This window comes from Coenobita brevimanus, chromosome 85 (assembly GCF_032717465.1).
Source record: "Coenobita brevimanus isolate Jiangsu-jjx chromosome 85, ASM3271746v2, whole genome shotgun sequence".
Classification (NCBI taxonomy): domain Eukaryota; kingdom Metazoa; phylum Arthropoda; class Malacostraca; order Decapoda; family Coenobitidae; genus Coenobita; species Coenobita brevimanus.
Window position 1 is genome coordinate 14,994,072 of NC_137038.1, and position 21,346 is coordinate 15,015,417.

The 21,346-nt window shown below is 44.2% G+C and overlaps 1 protein-coding gene across 1 annotated transcript in view; it reads right to left on the bottom strand.

Moving 5' to 3' along the window:
• Positions 1-21,346, bottom strand: part of LOC145410347 (uncharacterized) — a 367,470-nt gene that overhangs the window by 325,705 nt on the left and 20,419 nt on the right. The window contains exon 2 of the mRNA XM_080280488.1: positions 3,670-3,858. Coding sequence (XP_080136614.1) covers positions 3,670-3,858 — 189 coding nt within the window. The remainder of the gene's footprint in view (positions 1-3,669; positions 3,859-21,346) is intronic.

Genomic DNA, 21,346 nt, shown 5'->3' on the forward strand with positions numbered 1-21,346 from the left:
GATGAAGTGAAAGAGAGAGAGATTGTTCAGGTGCTTGAGGATGCAAAAGTGGATATATGTGGATTGACTGAAACTAAATGGAAAGGTGAAAGGGTGAGAGAATGGGAATATGGTTTAGGAAAATGTGCGGGAGTTAATGAAAATGAGAGGGCAAGAGAGGGAGTATGTCTGATGATAAGCAAGAAGTGGAAGGAGAATATAAGAGAGTATGGAACAGTGGGTGCAAGGATTGTATGGGTGAGGATGAAAGTAGGTATACAAGCGTGGGCGACTGTATGTGTGTATGCCCCGATAGAGGACCGAGTGGCAACAGTGAAAGATGAGTTTTGGGCGAGTGTAGAAGCGTGTATGGACAAGTTTGAGAGGAGCGAGAGAGTGCTGTTGATTGGAGACATGAATGGCAAAGTTGGGAATGTACGAGTGGATGGAGTGGTTGGTCAGTGGGGCGTGCCAACTGACGTAGATGGGAATGGAAGTGCTTTGGTGGACATCTGTGCTGGAAAGGGGTTGGCAATAGCCAACACCTACTTTCGGCATAAGATGATCCACCTGTACACATGGAGAGTAATGAGTAGGATGGATGGTGAACTTGTTGAACGAAAGGCAATGATAGACCACATGTGTGTGGATGAACGAATGAGAAGACAAGTATTGGATGCAAGAGTGTGGAGAGGGTGGGGGAATGGAGTCTCGGACCATCACTTAGTGATGGCCAAGGTAAAGATGCAAAGAAAGTGGCTGAGGAGACGAAGGGGAAGACAGAAGGAAGCAACTCCTGTGAGAAGAGATAGTGAGAAAATGACAGAGTATAAGAGCATAGTGGAAGAAAGATTGGGAAGGTATGAGCTAGAGCAGATGGAAGGGGTGGAAGACGTATGTAAGATATTCACGGAAGAGATAGGCACAGCATGTGAGGCGGTTTGTGGAGTGAGGAGGCGATGCAAGGGTGTGCAAGGGACAGCATGGTGGAATGATGAGGTGAAACGAGCTGTGGAACAAAAGAAGAAGGCATATAGTGAATGGTTAGCGAGTAGAGGTAGGGGAGAAGATGAGAGAGGGAAGAGAGAGGTATATGTGAGCAGGAGAAGGGAGGTTAAGAGACAGGTGAAGGAGAGTAAAAAGAAAGTGGATGAAGAGTTTGGGAGGAATCTGAGTGTGAAATGGAGGGAGAGTAAGAAATTGTTTTGGAAGGAGGTAAAGAAAGTAAGGCAGTGTGAAAGGGGAAATAGTAGGGGAGTGAAAGATAGGAATAATAGATTGTTGGTGGAGAAGAGAGAGAAACTGAGGAGATGGAAGGAGCACTTTCAGGATTTGTTGAATGTAGAGAGTGAGAGCAGTGTGAGTATAAGTGGTTGGGGAATGGCTGGGAGAAGAAGAGATGAGAGGAGGGAGGAAGAGATCAGTAGGGCGGAAGTAGTGGAAGCGATGAAGAAGATTAAGTTGGGAAAGGCCCCAGGAATTGATGAAGTGTGTGGTGAAATGCTTAGGTATGGGGGTGAGATTGTTGTGGAGTGGATATGGAAGTTGTGTAGATTGGCTTGGGAAGAGGGAAGGGTTCCAGAGGACTGGAAATCAGGTATCATTGTTCCTCTGTAAAAAGGAAAAGGGGAGAGAGAAGTATGTGGTAACCATAGGGGTATTTGCCTACTTACTGTGACTGGTAAAATATATGGTAGAATACTCACTGATAGGGTTAGGCATATGACAGAGGAGCTAGTTGGAGAAGAACAAGGGGGATTTAGGAAGGGAAAAGGGTGTGTAGATCAGATATTTGTTCTAAGATGTTTAGTGGAGAAGTATCTAGAGAAGGGAAGGAAAGTGTATGCTGCCTTCATGGACTTGGAGAAAGCTTATGGCAGAATAGATAGGCAAGGTATGTGGAAGATATTAAGAATATATGGAGTGGAGGGGAAATTGTTGAGTGCTGTGAAGAGTATGTATGAGGGAGCTAGGGCTGCGGTGCGAGTGGATGGTGAGCTGAGTGAGTTCTTTGATCTCAATGTGGGACTGAAACAGGGTTGTGTGATGTCTCCATGGCTGTTTAATATATACATGGATGGGGTTGTAAAGGAGGCGCAGGGTAGGGCAGTGGATGTGGGGGTGGCTCTAATGAATGAGGGTGAGATTTGGAAGCTTCCGGTGTTGCTGTTTGCTGATGATACAGTACTGTTGAGTGAAGATGAATGGGAGTTGCAAGGTTTGGTGAATGAATTTGGGACAGTGTGTAGGAGGAGGAATCTGAAAGTTAATGTAAACAAAAGTAAAGTTATGGTGTTTGAGAGGAATGAAGTCACAGAGTGTGCAGTGAGGTTGGATGGTGAGGATATGGAGAATGTGAGTGCATTCAAGTACTTGTGTAATGTGATGAGTAGGGATGGAACTTTGGGGGATGAAGTGTGTGAAAGGGTACAGCAGGGAAGGAAGGTTGTTGGTACACTGAAAGCAGTGATGAGAAATAGGGAGGTGAGTATGGAAGTTAAGAAGTCACTGCATGATAGTATTGTGATCCCTACCCTGACGTATGGAAGCGAGGCATGGACCTTGCAAGAGGGGAACAAGTCAAGAGTGAGAGCAGTGGAAATGAGTTACTTGAGAGGAGCATGTGGAGTGATGTGGAGGGACAGGTTGACGAATGAAGAAGTGAAGGAACCCTGTGGGGTGGATGTGGATGTGGTTGAGAAGATTAGGAGAAATACACTGAGGTGGTCTGGACATGTGAGGAGAATGGAAAATGAAAGACTGACAAAGAGGGTGTATGTAGGTGAGGTGAAAGGAGGGAGAGGGAGAGGTAGACCGAGGATAGGTGGAGGGATGGAGTTGAGAGGTATATGAGGGAGGGGGGGGTGAGTTGGGGGGAGGGTAGTCAAATGGTGGGTGACAGAGCGACTTGGAGGCGTTTTGTCTACGGCCACCCTTTGCAGGATTAGGGCGTCGGGCTATAGATAGATAGATAGGTAAAAGTGAGAAAAGACCAGATTGGGATTATAAGTTCGGAAGATCAGCCCTATACATATCAGAAAGGGAGATGGACCTAGGAGTGATTATCAATAACAGACTGTCTCCAGCTGACCACATCAGTGAGAAGATACGTAACATGTATACGCTGCTTGCTAATATGAGAACAGCATTTACATATATAAATAAAGACATGCTGAGAAAGACAATATCATCCACCAGACCAACCCTGGAGTATGCATCAGCAGTCTGGAATCCTCATCTCAAAAAACACATAGATAAGACTGAAAAAGTACAAAGGGCTGCTACAAGATGAGTACCATGCTTATGGGATCTAAGCTACAAACAATAACTAAAAAAACTGAATCTACCAACACTACAGGAGAGAAAGAAAAGACACATGATTATGCTATATAAATGCATCTCGGGGAAGGAGAAAATAGACATAAATGAATACAGTATATAACCTATGAGGAAGCATCAGCAGGAGGATGTACGGAAGTTCAGTTTCCCAAATAGGGCAACTGATCAGTGGAATGCACAACCGAATGAAATAGTGTGTGCCAAAACTATTAATAAATTTAAGGATATGTATGATAAAAATGGTTTAATACACGGGAGTGTATGAGCCTGACTCATCCCTGTAAAGATACAATTAGGTAAGAACACACACACACACACACACACACACACACACACTACATAAAAACACACCTGGTCCTTGCGTTCGTCTGAGGACTCAGCAAGGCCACGGATCTTGAGCGCCTCAGCTGTGTGGAGGAAGTTTGCCAGTTGCACTTGTGAGATATTGACCTCCCCTGCATACATGAACTCCAGGAGGCTGCGCATATGAGTGTATGCCACGTCCCGCAGGATGATGATGGGGTGGCTGCAAGGGTTGCCCTGTGGGGGAAAAATAGACCATCAATATGTGTACGCAGGGGAGTTCGAGGAGGTACAGGTGGGTCATCGTTATAATTCAGGGGTGTGTTCCAAAATATCAGAACTTTATCATATATTTGGTGTTGTAAATTAGGGGAAGTGACAGCTATAAGTGGCAATAAAGCACACCCTTGTTTGATGATGAACATGCATTTGGGAGTGAGGGGGGAGGACTTTGCATGGCAATTTAACATATTATATCATTTGAGAGAGGTGAAGTCAGTGAATGTATAGCGAGGTTGGATGGTGAGGAATTGGAAAATGTGAGTACGTTTAAGTATTTGGGTAGTGTGATGAGTAAGGATGGAGGTTTGGAGGGTGAAGTGCTTGAAAGGGTACAGCAGGGAAGAAAGGTTGCTGGTTCCTTGAAAGCAGTGATAAGAAACAGGGAAGTGAGCATGGAAGTAAAAAAGTTACTACATGACAGTATTGTGATACCAACTCTAACGTACGGAAGTGAAGCTTGGACGTTGTTGGAAGGACACAAGTCAAGAGTGAGAGCAGTGGAAATGAGTTATTTAAGAGGAGCTTGTGGAGTCACGTGGAGAGACAGGCTGACGAATGAGGATATAAAGGAGCGTTGTGGTGTTGATGTGGATGTGATAGGAAGCGTTGTGAGGAACACACTGAGGTGGTTTGGCCATGTGGAGAGGATGGAGGGTGAAAGACTGACGAAGAGAGTGTATGTGAGCGAGGTGGAGGGTGGAAGAGGGAGGGGGAGACCGAGGATGAGATGGAGGGATGGGGTGGAGAGGTATATGAGAGAGGGGGGTGTGAGTTAGGAGCAGGGTAGTGAAATGGCGGGGGACAGGGCGACTTGGAGGCGATTTGTTTGTGGCCACCCCAAACGGGATTGAGGCGTCTGGCAATAGATAGATAGATAGATATCATGTCATTTACAACATGGGTTCAATGGGGATACATTTTTGGCCAAAAGTCACCCACCCAATAAAGTCTACAAACAAGCTACCAGTTCACCTAGTGTTTGCTATTTCTACTTCACTGCACTTCCCTTCCTGCTTACTACCAAAAATAAGTCTAAAAACAAGCTTCCAACTCACCTAAAGTGGTTGCTATTTCTCTTCACTGCACTTCACTTCCTGCTTATTACCAAAAGTCCAAAAACAAGCTTCCAACTCACCTAAACTGGTAGTTACTTCACTTAACCACCACACTTCTATCACTTACTAATACACCCAACTGTGACAATAGTGACATGTGCACAGGATATCTTTGAATAAAAAAATGAGCAGACTTGCGTGGCGGCAGCTGTATAAGTGAAAACAGTGATCGTACATTAACCAGCATGGCTTCATATAGGATAATAATCACTGTATTGTATAAGCAAAAACTCTATCATACATCAAAAAAAGGTCCTAACTTTTTCGCCATTGTATGAGCAATTCATTGCATAATGCAGGTCTGCTGTATTTCTGTAATTTACAAAAGAATTGATGACAAAAAAAATCACAAAAGAGGTGACATATCATATGAACTTCCAGTACAAAGGAAGGAAATAGCAACAGAACTACTTGTCCTTTTATGGCTGTTTGGTAGAGAGAAAGACTAAGTACAGTGCTCGTCAGAAGTATTCAGCGTTGTCCGCCGGGCGCGCAATACTTATGGCCCAAAAAGAATCACCCATTTTTGGGGGTAAGAATTGAGCCATAAGTTTGAGCTCCGAGCATGACGTCACGGTAGCCTGAGGCCTTCTGACGCGCTGGTTGGTTCCCGCCTCAGTCGCCCACGGGCTGCCTGAGAGAGAGGAACTCCGCAGAGTGTCCCTCTCAAATTGCGCCATTTTTTACCGAGTGTCCCGCAGTGTTTTGGCCTTCAAAACTTTGTTATGGCACCTACCCGTGAACTATCGAGTGAAATCATATCCCAGATCATTGCTCTAAAGGAGGCAGGCCACCACACAAAGGAAATTAGTGAATTGGTTGGTGTGGCACGATCGACAGTGCGTCGTTGGTGTGCGCGGTTTTGGGAGGAAAACAGTGGCGAAGTTCCCACAAAGAAACCGAGGTCTGGTAGGCCTTGGAAAACTTCCCCAAGGTCTGTTAATGTTTTAAAACGTGCAGTGGAGTTTAATCCTTGTGTGAGTGCAAGGAAAATTAAGGAGAGCAACCCGGAAGTGTTTGGTGAGGTGTCAGTGAGAACAGTGTCTCGTAGGGTGCATGAGCTTGGTTACACAAGTCACAGGCCTGTGAAAAAGCCTCTTCTCTCTAGCAGCCAGAGAATTCGTAGGCTTGCCTTTGCTAATAAATATCTAAATTGAGGTGAGGAGCAATGGTTGTCAGTGTTGTGGTCTGATGAGGCAACATTTAGTGTTACCTGTAACAGAGGAGCATGCAAAGGTAGTGACCCACTTGACCCACGGTATGTAGAAAGCACAGTTAAACATCCTGATTCACTCATGGTATGGGGTTGTTTCTCAGGGAAGGGTTTGGGGAAGCTTGTTGTACTTCCCAAGAACCTCAGAGTGAATCAGGATGTTTACCTGGAGCTTCTGTGTGATCATTTACCAGACTCCTTCGAGCTAACAGGTGCACGAGTGTTTCAGCAGGACAGTGCACCTGCTCACAAGGCCAAATCGGTCACCAATTGACTTCGTGACTGCGAGGTATCATTCATGACAGACTGCCCAGGAAATAGCCCAGACCTCAACCCGATTGAAAACCTTTGGTACGTCGTAAAGAAGAGTCTCCAAGGGAAGGACGTGAGCTCTCTGCCTAAGCTGGAAGCCGCCATTCGTGACTCCTGGGACAAAATACCCCTCCAGCACCTCAGGAGCCTCGTCCTTTCATTTCCAAGATGTCTCAGGTCCGTGAAGAAACGTAAAGGCTACCCTACGAAGCACTAAACGTAAATAAAATGCATTATTTATATGTTTTTTCAATGTTGAAAGGTTTGTTTCTCAGGAGGGACGCAGGGCGCCCCATACTTCTGACGAGCACTGTATGGTTTAAAACAACAGTTGTGTTTTTGCTGTGGTCCCTGTTTATCTGGACAAGAATCTAGCTGACTGCAAAAAACCAATGACTTCAGATAGGTACTCCCAGAGATCTGTTGTGCAAATGTTGAAGAACTGTATGTGTTATAAAAGTGAGATGTATGTGGTGAGTGTGTGCTGTGGTGTAAGGGGCTACATTACAGCAAAGGCATAATGGTTGGTAGATTCCAAGTTTATTTTGTGCTGGTACTGAATCTGGGAAGGGTCATAGCCACAGTGGGTCTGGCTGCTTTTTCTCTGAAGAGTAAAATCTGTAGGACAAATGTCTGGTAGGGATTCAAGAAGGCAAAATACTGCACAAAATATCGGTACAATGTACTCATGTGGGAAAAAAAAAAAAAAAAAAAAGTTGTGAAATGACTTTTCATAACTAGCTTAGAAATTAAGTAATTCTATTGCTCAGCACCTATGTTGGAGGCACCTCACAGCTTCTATAACATAGGAAGGGGTGGGGAGACTACAATTAGGAACAAAAATTCATCTAATACTTTATCTATTCTGCTTCTCACCTTCCTCTGCTGGCTAATATTCCTCATCAAGGAGAACCTAGTATGCTTCTGTGATGGGTCAAGAAGGATGTGACAGACATGCCCTACATGTAAAGTAGTAGGTGAACTTTTCTCCCTGAGGTGGAAATTCCTTCCTTCTGATTCATGTCCTGAGATATTAGAGTGCTCTAGATCTTCTAATTCCATATGAACATGGATAGCTGACTTAAAGGGACAACAAAATACAGACCTGTACAGCCTTCTGTTAGACATAAAGACATAATAAATTCTATGATTTGGGAAAGGGAAAGAACTCTACCTACATGTCTTGTATATATACATCATAAATGGCAACTGAAATAGGTGAGAGCAGAGCTTTCATCATCCCTCCTTGTATTGGTATTAGAATATGGCAACCCACTAACCAAAATCTTGATGAAAGCTCCAGTTATACAGGAAGGAGAAGGCTGCAAATGAGAGTACACGAAGTTCTCATTACTGCATACGTCTGTGAAGTGTTCCAATATATAAAATTTCTGTATAAATGTTACTGTAAATTCTGAAAACTGGCAAATCAGTTTTATGGGTAGCAATGGTGGCGATGGATAGGAACCTTCAAATAGTGCTGCCTTTTCCCTGCACTGTGATATGCAGATGCAACCTTTCCTGGGAATAGAACTTCCTCATCCTGCAGTATGCCCTCTGCTCAGGACCCTGGCCCAGCCCGGTGGGGTGACTTTCCTGCTCCTCACAATAGCCATTCACTGAGAAATCCTGGGCCTCAAATGCAATAAATCTGCCCAGCTTACTCCTACACATCACAAGCAACAGATGAATGCATGGATCTATTTGGTGTATCTCTTGCATAGAATGAATCCACAACATATGCACTACACTAACATGCCAGACAACACCACAGCACATTGGTATGTGACAGGTTCAACACCTCCAAAAACACTCTCCTGTGAAACCAATCTTAATTCTCCCCACCTCCTCTAGCAACCCCCCTACTCACACAACCACTGCTGTTATAACTCAGCCCTGTGAACAAACACTACTACAGCACAGACCCAAACTAGATGTGCAACACTTCAAGCATGTGACTTAAACATACCAGAATTCAATGTCAACCTCCACTTCAAAGTACCACAAACTGAAGTTTTTCTTCACAAACACAACATACACACTGCACTCCTACGAGAAACAAAGCTCACACACACACCACACACACGCACACGACTCCAAACATCAGATGCTGCACTGACTAACCTGATGGCCATGGAGAATGTCTCATCATTTGCATTTACACATCCATTCTCAACCCAACACAACACAGACAACACAATTGCTCTTTCAAAATAACACTAGATTATAAATACTGTCACTATGTATCAACTCTGGTCACAAACAGAAATAAAAATTTTTAACATTCCCTCTGACACCTATACACTGTACTAGTGCAAAATAACTCTCCGCTCCTCCTCCTAACACAGACACCTAATTCTGTCATTGTTGGGGACTTTAATGTTATAAACACTGCCTTTTAAGAATGTAAGACAACTACCAAGGCCTCGACACTGCAACACAGTTCAACAACATGTACAGTCGGCATCAAAGGTTATGCTATTTCTCCTCCTTTTCTCTCCGAGGACTTTCAAAATCGGTGTGGTGAATCCACACCAACTGACACTGAGGACTTAATTCTGCCACAGATCTGTGTCATCAGTGTCCACTGCTGTGGATTCACCACAAAGATTCTTAAAGTTCAACGAAAGAAAAACAGGAGAGTTAACAGAACTTCTGATGCTGACTGTATATTCTCAACACACCTCACAATACACCTACATACCTCATCAAACACTCTGCTCTCCCTCCTCCACAGACATCGTATTCTGTTTCTCACACTTTCACACATCACCACAGAGTGGAAGGAACGTAAAATCTCTTTAGATCACCTCCACAACATCATCACCACAAGAATACTCTCTAAACCACAGTTAACACACATTATTTACACAAAACACATGAAAGCAGACGGGATGAAATTTATCAATGAAACTAAACATCACTCCAGCACAGGAAGTCACCGTTTTACGAACAGTCGACTTAAGAATTTTCGACTTTATGACGGTAGAAACCGTATTTCAAAATCTGAATTTTGATCTTTTCCTGGGCTGGCAATATGCAATACGATACCCTTTCGTGATACTGGGCAGCAGCAGTAAGCAGAGTCCCAGTCAGCCTGGGTTGTCATTAGTGTAAACAATTGATGCTCCAATGTTCCACAGTGTTCTGTGTTGCCAGCATTATTTTTTTGGATACCCCCCTGCACCTGTGTTGTGTTTTGTGCATCCATCATGTCTATGATATGCCCATCTGTCTCTCCTGCAGCTGATGAGAGGAAGAGGAAGGCAATTATTCTTGTGGTGAAACTCAAGATAATGCCCAGCATGATGGCTGCAAGCGCACAGAGTCCTGATCATTTTGGCCGTAATTCATTCAGGCCATAACGTCCAATCTGGTAAATGGCCAAATTTCCTAATGGCTTAAGTAACCTAACCTAACCTATCTAGACATTATGGCCTACAGTGCTCGTCAGAAGTATCGAGCGCCCTGCGTCCCTCCTATGAAACAAACCTTTCAACATTGAAAAAACATATAAATAATGCATTTTATTTGCCTTTAGTGCTTCGTAGGGTATCCTTTACGCTTCTTCACGGACCTGAGATGTCTTGGAAGTAAAAGGGTGAGGCTCCTGAGGTGCTGGAGGGGTATTTGTCCCAGGAGTCACGAATGGCGGCTTCCAGCTTAGGCAGAGAGCTCATGTCCTTCCCTTGGAGACTCTTCTTTACGAGGTACCAGAGGTTTTCAATCGGGTTGAGGTCTGGGCTATTTCCTGGCCAGTCTTTCATGAATGATACCTCACAGTCATGAAGCGAATTGGTGACTGATCTGGCCTTGTGAGCAGGTGCACCGTCCTGCTGAAACACTCATGCACCTGTTAGCTCGAAGGAGTCTGGTAAATGATCACACAGAAGCTCCAGGTAAACATCCTGATTCACTCTAAGGTTCTTGGGAAGTACAACAAGCTTCCCCAAACCCTTCCCTGAGAAACAACCCCATACCATGAGTGAATCAGGATGTTTAACTGTGCTTTCTACATACCGTGGGTCAAGTGGGTCACTACCTTTGTGTCGGTACACACGTGCTCCTATGTTACAGGTGACACTAAACGTTGTCTCATCAGACCACAACACTGACAACCATTGCTCCTCACCCCAGTTAAGATATTTGTTAGCAAAGGCAAGCCTACGAAGTCGCTGTTTTTTTGTGAGAAGAGGCTTTCCCATAGGCCTGTGACTTGTGTAACCAAGTTCATGGACCCTACGAGACACTGTTCTCACAGACACCTCACCAAACACTTCCGGGTTGCTCTCCTTTATTTTCCTTGCACCCACACGAAGATTAGACTCCACTGCATGTTTTAAAACATTAACAGACCTTGGGGAAGTTTTCCTAGCCCTACCAGACCACGGTTTCTTTGTGGGAACTGCACCTCTGTTTTTCACTCGAAACCGCGCGCACCACCGACGCACTGTCGATCGAGCCACACCAACCAATTCACTAATTTCCTTTGTCTGGTGGCCTGCCCCCTTTAGAGCAATGATCTGGGATATGATCTGACTCGATAGTTCACAGGTAGGTGCCATAACAAAGTGGCGAAAGCCAAAACACTGCGGGACACTCGGTAAAAAAGGGCGCAAAAAGAGAGGGAGATGCGGCGGAGTTCCTCTCTCTCAGGCAGACCGTGGGCAACTGAGGCGGGAACCAACCAGCGCGTCGGAAGGCCTCAGGCTACTGTGACGTCATGCTAGCGCCGCAAACGTGTGGCTCAATTTTTACCCACAAAAATGGATGATTCTTTTTTGGCCATAAGTATTGTGCGCCCGGCCATGGGCGCTCGATATTTCTGACGAGCACTGTAAATGACTTATGGCCGAAACGACCAGGACCGAGCCCGTGATGACCATCACACGTGAACTTGGACTTTTGCAGCTGACGATCTCAGTACAGTATTCAATAAATTCCATGAGATATTCAACACTTTATTATAAAATAGGCTTTGTGCTGCTGACTTTGCCCAACTGTAGGCTAATGTATGTGTTCTAAGCATGTTTAAGGTGGGCTTGGCTAGGGTATGATGTTTGGTGGGTTTGATGTATTAAACGCATTTTTGACTTACGAAAAATTCCGCTTACAATCAGTTTCTCGGAATGTAACCTGATGGTAAGTAGGGGACCACCTGCACAATAAACAACACACCCATCACCAACACTAACAGGCATATTATGAGAGTTAGCAGGGTTATATTTAATGCTGACATGCACCATATTCCACAAACAACTTTTCTCTCTCTCACACACATGACACCATTACAAGGCTCCAGCAATAATAATAATAATAATAATAATAATCAGATAAATAATAAATAAAACAAAAAATAAAAATAAAAAAAGGGGGGAAGGGCACCACTAACAACATTCAACCACTCCTCAGACTGTCTCGGATCTACAATCCTTTTACCTGCAGTACTAAATTACAAACAAGCATCTCCATGGCCCTCACCACCATCACTACCAACATCCAGTACATCCCTTCTTAAAAGGAATAGGCAGACATACTCATAAACCACTTTGCAAACATGTCATCTTACATCAACATGCAGTGAGTGGGAAAAACAAGAAGTCCTTTCCACTGAACATCACAGCCCCCCTCAACTCCAGATCACACACTTTGCACTGTCAAGAAAATAAAGACAAAAAGTCCTTTTTACCTGACCACAACACAGCTTCTTTTACTCCAAATCAGACATCTAACATTATCAAAGAAATAAAGAACTCGATAAGCACACAGTCGGATGGAATCGGCAACCAACACCTGAAACACGCAGGACCAAATAGCATCAAGTCCTTGCAAACATGAGTAACTACTGTACTCATACACAAACTGAAGTGTATTCCTAACATCTGGAAACAGGGAAATATCATCACTATCCTTAAATGAAACAAAGACCCAACACACCCTCCTTCCTGTATACCAATACTCTGAATGCGATCCTTATAACCAAGTGCCTAATGTCACCCTCGCTCCCTCACAACATAACTAAATACTACGCTCTGGAAACACCTTAATAACACACCTCACACAATGGGCATCTGAGGGAGACAGAGCAGAATCAGTAGAGAGGCGACCTGCAGTCCTAATGGACCCAGGTTCATATCCTGGCTGGGGCAGGCAACAGTTTAAGGATATGAATTTCATAAAAGCAGACTTTTCTGATCTACCAGATGACCCACCGACATGTCATAAAAGTGCCCCTGCTAATACTAGTCCACCAGTCCCGTATGAGACAGCCCTACCATGTATTCAACATGGATGGTGGGTGTCAGCACTGAAATGGTGACATGTGGCGATGTAGGAGGACTACTGGGACTTGGGAATAGGCCCTGAAGCCTTTGCCCAGAGTCGGACACATAAAAAAAACACACACACACAGACACACACACACACATACCATCCACCTCTCACAATAATACATATTAATAAAGCCTTTTGATGCCATCCTCCAACAGAAAAAGTCACTACAAACTACAACACAAACATGGAGGAATAAACCTAATGTTGACTGCCAACTACTTATCTGTTATGCTTCTGAGGAAGCTGTCAAGAACATGCAACTTTCTTATCAGTTCCACAGGGTCCCATTCTTTTATCTACACTTTTTAACCTATACATGCATGACAATCCAACACCCCAACCATCCACAAACATTGCCTCAAAAGCAGATGATATTTCCATAACAAATGTCACATCATAGGCACAGCCTGCACACTGCAACAAGACTACCTCAACATACTTCACACAGAGATTGAGGACAACAGGCTGATGATTGTGCTAACCAAATCCACCATGACAATAATTGCTAGCAGCATGCAAGAGCACAGGTACTCCCTGACATCTGACTTAACAATGTGCCTATGCCACACACACCTTCCACTAAGAACTCTGGAGTGACATATGACACTGAAATCATCTTCAAGGACCAAATACAAGACATCAAGAGGAAGTGCACCCCACATCCAACCCACTCAGGGCACTTACAAGGACAGACTATGGTCAACAAAAGGAAACACTCTCCCTGCTCCACAAATGGTTATGTTCTATGCCTCCCCAGCCTATCTAACACCCACTACAACATCTTGTGCACCATGCACAGCAACACCTTACATATCACTGCCTCAACCAAAACCATTCCCACTGCTCACTTAAGGAAAGATTTAACATTATACAGAAATGTGACCAAGCACTACAACTATGTGCTGTAGAGGGAATAAAGTAACAGACAGGTGACCTTCATGTCTTGTCCGAGTTATTCACTGCCAAGTATAATTCCCCCTTGCTGAGATTCTGTTCTGCTTAGCCCAGAGCTAAAGACACATTTTTACACCAGGAGACAGTTGTGGAGACACATGAACCTCAATGGCCAGGGGATGCCATTTTGTTTCATTCCTAATGCTACCACAGACTTTTATTCTGCTTATGATATCCCCTGCTAGTGAAATCTAACCACTCCGACTTGAGAAGTCAAGGGATTCAGGAAAGATGGGCAATCCCTTTGTCATTCCATCATACTGAAATTCACTGAGAGTGAGGGGCTTTGCCTGACAATGCCAGGGTTGAGGAGACAGGTGCTGTACACTGTCTCCACTGTGCCTGTAAAGCCTGCCCTGCTACCATATTTGAAATTCGCCCTGAAGTTTCAAAGATCAGTAGCATGAGTTGGAAAGCCATACCTAAATTACTCACACCTTTGCATGATCTTGCTTGGTAACCAACCCTGCCTGAACCCCACTACAAAATGCTACGTGTGCTCACATATTTATGAAGTTAGCAAAAGGAAGGTGGGCCACACTGCCAACTGGTTAGGATGCCAGGTAATGCATCTTCACAACTTTCAAACATGAGGAAACACTAGGGTTCAGTGTTCTGGTTGAGCACAACCCTATACAGTACTTTCACTACCTGGAAGTGGTCAGCACGTTAAAGGAAGTTTTATATGATATGGAGTGGAATCAATAAGCAACTCCCCACTGATCAGCACATTTATACAGTATATATCACTAGTGGACCCTATTAGTGTTCTGTTTACTGATACATATGGATAAGAGAACAGAGCCCCTTCAGGTCTCGTGCTTGGTTATGGATGTATGCAGTCCAGTATACATCACTGCCCCACAACTCACCTCCTTGCCTGAAAATATATACTTCTCTTTCCAGCCTCATGCCATCAATGGAAACACGAACTGAGAGGACTGAAACTTGAACTTCAGTAGTGGTTGGGTAGAATGTGGGACTAGGTCCCACAAAACTAAATAAATTATGATACAGTGGAAACCAGTCATCCACTGCATGTGCAGTTTTGGAAGCTGGTACAATGGACTGACTATTCCATTGCATCTACGGTACTTCATGCTTACTGTATGTCTGTCAATCTTCTTCCCTGACACATCATATCAGACAATATCATCCACAGGAAGAGACATGTACCAAGCCCCTTTCTGCATAAGAATGCAGCAATAACAAGCAGAGAAAAGTTACACATTAAAGGGGTGAAATATCTGGTGAACTTTGTCCTCCACTGTACAGCAAGGGCAATTACTGGTATGCAGTCAACTGCAATTACCCAAACAGACTGACAAGTCCTTCAAGCCTTGGAACTCCAGGGCGCAGTAATTTTTCCAGAGACTTAAACAGAAAGGCCGATACTGATAAATCTTAGGGAATGCTGGCTGATGTGCAACCAATGGCAGTTATCCCACCAACTGACAATGCTATGCATTCCCTAAATGAAATCAGTATGGCAATGGTTCGGCTGAAAGATGGTAGGGTACCTGGTATCAGTGGCATCCCTATGGAACTTATCAAAGCTGGACGTAAAGTTATGATCCAAGAATAACGTCCAATCATGGAATCTGTTTGGCGGACTGGTATGATTCCCCATGACTGGACAAGGAATTTTGTCATTAATGTCTGAAAAGGGAGAGATCTTCACGACTGCAATAGCTACCACTGTGTTACAGTGTTCAGTGTGCCAGGCATGATTCTTGCTCACCTGATGCATATCGAAGGTCATTTGCCGAAGTTTCTGAGGCCTGAGCAATCCGGATTCATGTCCAAGAAATCTACAGCTGATCAGATCCTATCACTTTAGGTCTCATGAAGCACCATCACGAATCTCTGAAGAGACTGCGAGCAGCTGATGTTGGTATCAAGAAAGTATCTACTTCAGTCAAGAGGGAGGAACCATGGAAACTCCTGGGACTCAATGGGATTGCTGCAAGAATTAACTGGCTCACAGTTTGCATTCAAAGATCCCTGTAGGAATTATATGGCTCACAGCTTGCATTCATGGATCGCTGTAAGGACTACCTGCCTCAGAGCTTGCACTCAAACACTGAGCGTGCTGTCAAGTATGGAGGAAGAAAATTCATTTTCTTTTCAGTATGCTGAATGAAATAGGGATGTGTCCTTGTCTCCCCCACTTTCAACATATGTAGGGACTGGGTACTGGGCTGGAGTGTGGATTGAAGTCACTAGTAATTTTAATCTTTCTGCTCTAGTGACACATTTTAAAGACATTTTTCTTGCTATCTCCAAAGAATTTTGTTAGTTTTGGAGAATCCATTTGTAACAATGGCTTTTGAAACAGTTTCCAATAAACCTTCACAACCTGATTACTTTTCACCTGGTTGAATGAAACTGTCTGAAGCCTGTATTAACAGAATTAAAAACATGTTACTGGATTATTACTGAGATTCAAATTAATGACCCTGACTTTCCTCATGATGCAGTTATCTAAGCTGAGCCAATGGAAATACACCTGCATGCCCTTTGGGCACTTCATAAGTGGGCAAAACCACTGGGAATAAAGGTCTCCAGGGTCAAGACCAAGGTCCATGTATTAGGTGACTTGTTGGATGAGGCACTACAGTCTGTTCTGGCTTGTGGGTGATACAGAAGTCTTACAGAGATCAGCATATCAAAATGTGTACTCCATAACAATGATTGGTTAGGCAGTTAGATCTTTTGGCACTGACCTAGCCTGTCGTATCACGGACTCAATCATTTCAAGTGTTTGATGCCGTTCATATTTAAGTAGCAGGATGAAAATCTGCATCTTCAAGGCACTCATTCTCTCTATCTTACTTGCGACTGTGAGATACGGACACTTAACAATGCTTTGGAGCAGCAAATTGAATTCTTTGGTTTAAGTGCCTTAGCACAATCAAGGGGTATCACTAGTATGACTGGGTGTGTAGTGAGACTGAATCAAGGCCTACAGGAATACCTGCATTAAATGCCAACTTCTGTTATAAGTGACATGTTTCCCAATGGCTGATCTTCATATCTGGAAGTCATTCTCAGGTTGAGGAGACTAAAGAGGCTACCACACAAGTAGTGTATCCTTAAATTAATCAGATTTCCAGAAGAAACAAGTGTAACTTGCTTATCTTGTGTCCCACCGAGGCCAACTTCAGCAAGAGTGAGCTTGGGCTGCTCGTGTTCCCATCTATCAAACCAGGTAACAAAACTATATAAAATAACATTTTTAATGAAGAGTATACATCGGTATATTGTTAATATTACTAATTATGACATCTTAAACAAATGGATTTTTCATGCACTGTTATGAAATACTGAAAACTGTGATGCTTACAAATCATTACTTGCATCGGAAAGCAAAAATTCAGGGCAGACAAGACAGATAAGATGAAGCACCTAGCATCCTTCACCTTACATTACTGGCGACCTGGTACAGCAGTGAAGATACAATGGCTTGTACTCGGATTACATAGAGGCAAAATATTCATTGAGAGCAAAAGTGAGGCCATTCTCTAGTCTTTGGGATCATAAGTATGTTATGTCTGTTGGTTGGTAACTGAAGGCCCACTCAGCACAGAAGACAAGGCATCACAGTCAGGATTTGAGGAGTGAGGAACAAAGTAGTGTGATAAGGCCTGTACCTAGTTTCTGAAAGCTTCTATGTGGAATGAGATTCACCAAGGAAAGTACATACTAGCGTGATATTATACTGCCTTAGGGGCAGGCCACAAAACACACGGCTGAAGCAAGTCGACCCTTCTTCTCAAGAAGAAACGGTGGATGAGACACTGCAAGGAGGCTTACATGGGGGCACTCCAGTGGGTGTAGTCAGAAGGTGAGCAAGGCTATGCTCTCTGAAGTATTTGCCCCGAGTATGTGAAAATTCTATCCAAGCAATTTTATCTTCACCTAGCTGAAGAAAACTACTGTACTATGTATTTCCTCCAGGCATGCATTTCAAGTCAGAATCTGCCTCAGTCACCATTTTCTTAACCAATGATTCCAGAAGCCATATTCTCATCAGCTTAGGTGGCTTTCTACCACATTTTCTTCAACAACTTATTATTCAAATTACAGCTTATTATTCATGTGTATCTATCATTTGCCAGATGCCTAAATCCCATGAGGGGTGGCCACAAACAAATCGCCTCCATGTCGCCCTATGCCCTGCCATTTCACTGCCCTACTCCCAGCTAACACCTCCCTCCCTCATATACTTCTCCACTCCATCCCTCCATCTCATCCTTGGCCTCTCCTTCCCTCCCCCCCCCTCCACCTCACTCACATACACTCTTTTCATCAGTCTCTCACTCTCCATCCTCTCAACATGGCCAAACCAGGAGTAGACTGTAGCACCAGTCGAGCAGGGCAGTACTCCCGAGGTGGATGGAAAGCTGATGACAGGGAGTGCTGGAGCTCCCGTTTCATCAGCCCTCAGGACTAGTTCCTGACCATCCCCCTTTGCTGAACTTTTTCAGTGTCTCAGTTACACAGAGAGTAGGCCAGCATGCTCTCCAGTACAAATTTCTCCATCTATGTTCACCAAACTACATGCACAGTACTCACTACACTTCCTATTCAAAATTCACCAAAATGGCGTCAATTCACCCAGCCTCGGAGTCCCCAGGGGGGGGGGACCATAAATGCCCCCGCCATCTGCCCCTCTCCCGGTGACGACTCGAGGTGCCTGGAACCACTGTCTGACTCTCTTCTTCTTCATTTCTGCAACATTCGCGGCCTTTCATCTAACTTTCGCTCTGTTGAGCACCACCTCTCCTACTCTAAACCTCACCTTCTTTTTCTAACGGAGACTCAGCTGTCTGAGGCAACTGACAGCAAACCCTTTTCTGTATCCTCCTACTTTCTCTATACTCATTTCAAAGCCAAAGGTGGCTGTTGTGTATACATACGCAACGACTTATCTTGCTCTCGTGTTCCTGAACTTGATTCTTCTGAATTCTCCACTCTCTGGCTTCGGCTTTCCTGTCATTCTCTGACTAAATATATCTGTGCTGTTTACTTATCCCCTAATTCTACTGACTATCAAAAATTCTTCAACTATCTTACTTCTACGATGGAACACATTCTGTCCATTTCTCCTTTCTCTGAAATCTCCATTCTTGGAGATTTCAATGTTCACCACCACCTTTGGCTCTCCTCTCCTTTCACGGATCCACCTGGTGAACAAGCCTACATCTTTTCTATCCTTAATGACCTAAAGCAGCTTGTACAGCACCCTACCCGTATCCCTGACCGCCTTGGAGAGAGCTCCAACATACTTGACCTCTTCCTCACAACTAATCCTTCTGCTTACTCTGTTAATCTTTTCTCTCCGTTGGGCTCCTCCGATCACAACCTTATTACCTTAACCTGTCCTATCGCTCCAGTACGGCCTGCGGACCCTCCAGGGAAACGTCGTCTCTGGCATTTTGGAGCCGCGGACTGGGAGGCCCTCAGGCAGTACTTCTTTGATTTTCCCTGGAATGATTATTGCTTCCATGGCCGTGAGCCATCTGAGTGTGCCTTGCGAATTACGGAGGTAATTCTCTCGGGCATGGAAGCATACATTCCTTTCTCATATCCTTTGACTAACGCAAGAAAGCCTTGGTTTAATCACGCTTGTTCTAATGCTGTCCACAACAAGGAGAAGGCCTACAAAAGGTACCGGAGCCAACCCACCCCTGAATCACATCATATTTACGTTTCTGCCCGGAATCGTGCTAAGTCTGTTCTTCGCTCTACTAAAAATAATTTCATCCATACTAAATGCTCTCAACTCTCCAACTCGAATTCTTCCCGCTCCTTCTGGCACCTTGCCAAAAATCTTTCTAACAACTTTACCTCATCATCCTTCCCTCCTCTTTTCTACTCTGATGGTTCTGTAGCTATTTCTTCTACTGATAAAGCAGATCTCTTCGCACAGACTTTCTCCTCCAATTCCACCTTAGACGATTCCGGTGCTGTTCCTCCATCACTTCCCCCCTCTGACTTCCTCATGGCTGACATTAAAATTTCTTCAGTTGATGTATTTTCTGCCATTACTGGCCTCAGTACTAACAAGGCATATGGGCCTGATGGGGTCCCTCCTGTTGTTCTAAAGAACTGTGCTTCTGTGCTTACACCCTGCCTAGGCAAACTATTTCGCCTTTGTCTGTCAACTTGTACCTTTCCTTCTTGCTGGAAGTTTGCTCTCATTCAGCCAGTCCCAAAGAAAGGTGACCACTCCCAACCCTCCAACTATCGTCCAATTGCTTTAACGTCCTGTATTTCAAAAGTTTTCAAGTCAATTCTTAATAGAAAAATTTTAAAGCATCTTTCCTATCACAACCTTCTTTCCGATCGTCAGTATGGGTTCCGTCAGGGACGCTCCACTGGCGATCTTCTCACCTACCTTTCAGACTCCTGGTCATCCTCCTTTCGGGACTTTGGCGAAAGCTTTGCCATTGCACTTGACATCTCAAAGGCTTTCGATCGAGTCTGGCATAAATCTTTAATTTCCAAACTGCCCTCCTACGGTTTCTATCCTTCTATCTGTGCCTTCATTGCTAGCTTCCTTTCTGGTCGTTCTATAGCTGCTGTCGTAGACGGCCATCGTTCTTCTCCTAGATCTATCAACAGTGGTGTTCCTCAGGGCTCTGTCCTATCACCAACTCTCTTCCTTTTATCCATCAATGATCTTCTAAGCTGTACATCTAACCCTATCCACTCATACGCTGATGACTCCACCCTTCACCTTTCCATTCGGTTCCCGCAACGCCCATCTCAACAGTTACTTCAAGAAACAAGGGATGAGGCTATGGTACACCTAATGTCTGACTTGGCTCATATCTCTGACTGGGGTAAAAATAATATGGTTGTCTTTAATGCATCTAAGACTCAGTTCTTACACCTATCAACCCGACAAAATCTTCCACAGGTATACCCACTAATGTTTAATAATATTCAGATTAATCCTGCATCATCCTTGAACATGCTTGGGGTTTCATTTACTCGGGACTTATCTTGGAAAGATCATATTACATCTCTTGTAAAATCTGCTTCCAAGAGATTGGGTGTGCTAAGCCGACTCCGCTCTTTCTTTACCCCTGCACAATTGTTGACTCTATACAGGGGTTTTATCCGCCCCTGTGTGGAGTACAACTCTCATGTGTGGGGAGGCTCCCCACATACAGCTCTTCTCAATAGGGTGGAGTCAAAGGCTTTTCGTCTCATTAACTCTCCTCCTCTTACTGACTCCCTTCAACCTCTGTCTCTTCGCCGCACTGTTGCATCTTTATCTCTTTTCTATCGCTACTTTAATGGTCACTGCTCCTCTGAACTGTCTGCTTGCATTCCTCCACCTCTACGACGGGCGCGTAGCACCCGTCTGGCAGCAAACTCTCATCCCTTTTCTGTCCAACTCTCTAATGCAAGAGTTAACTGTTACTCCCAGTCTTTCATTTATGCAACAGGTCAGCTCTGGAACTGTCTCCCTCTGTCTGTATTTCCTTCTGCCTATGATCTC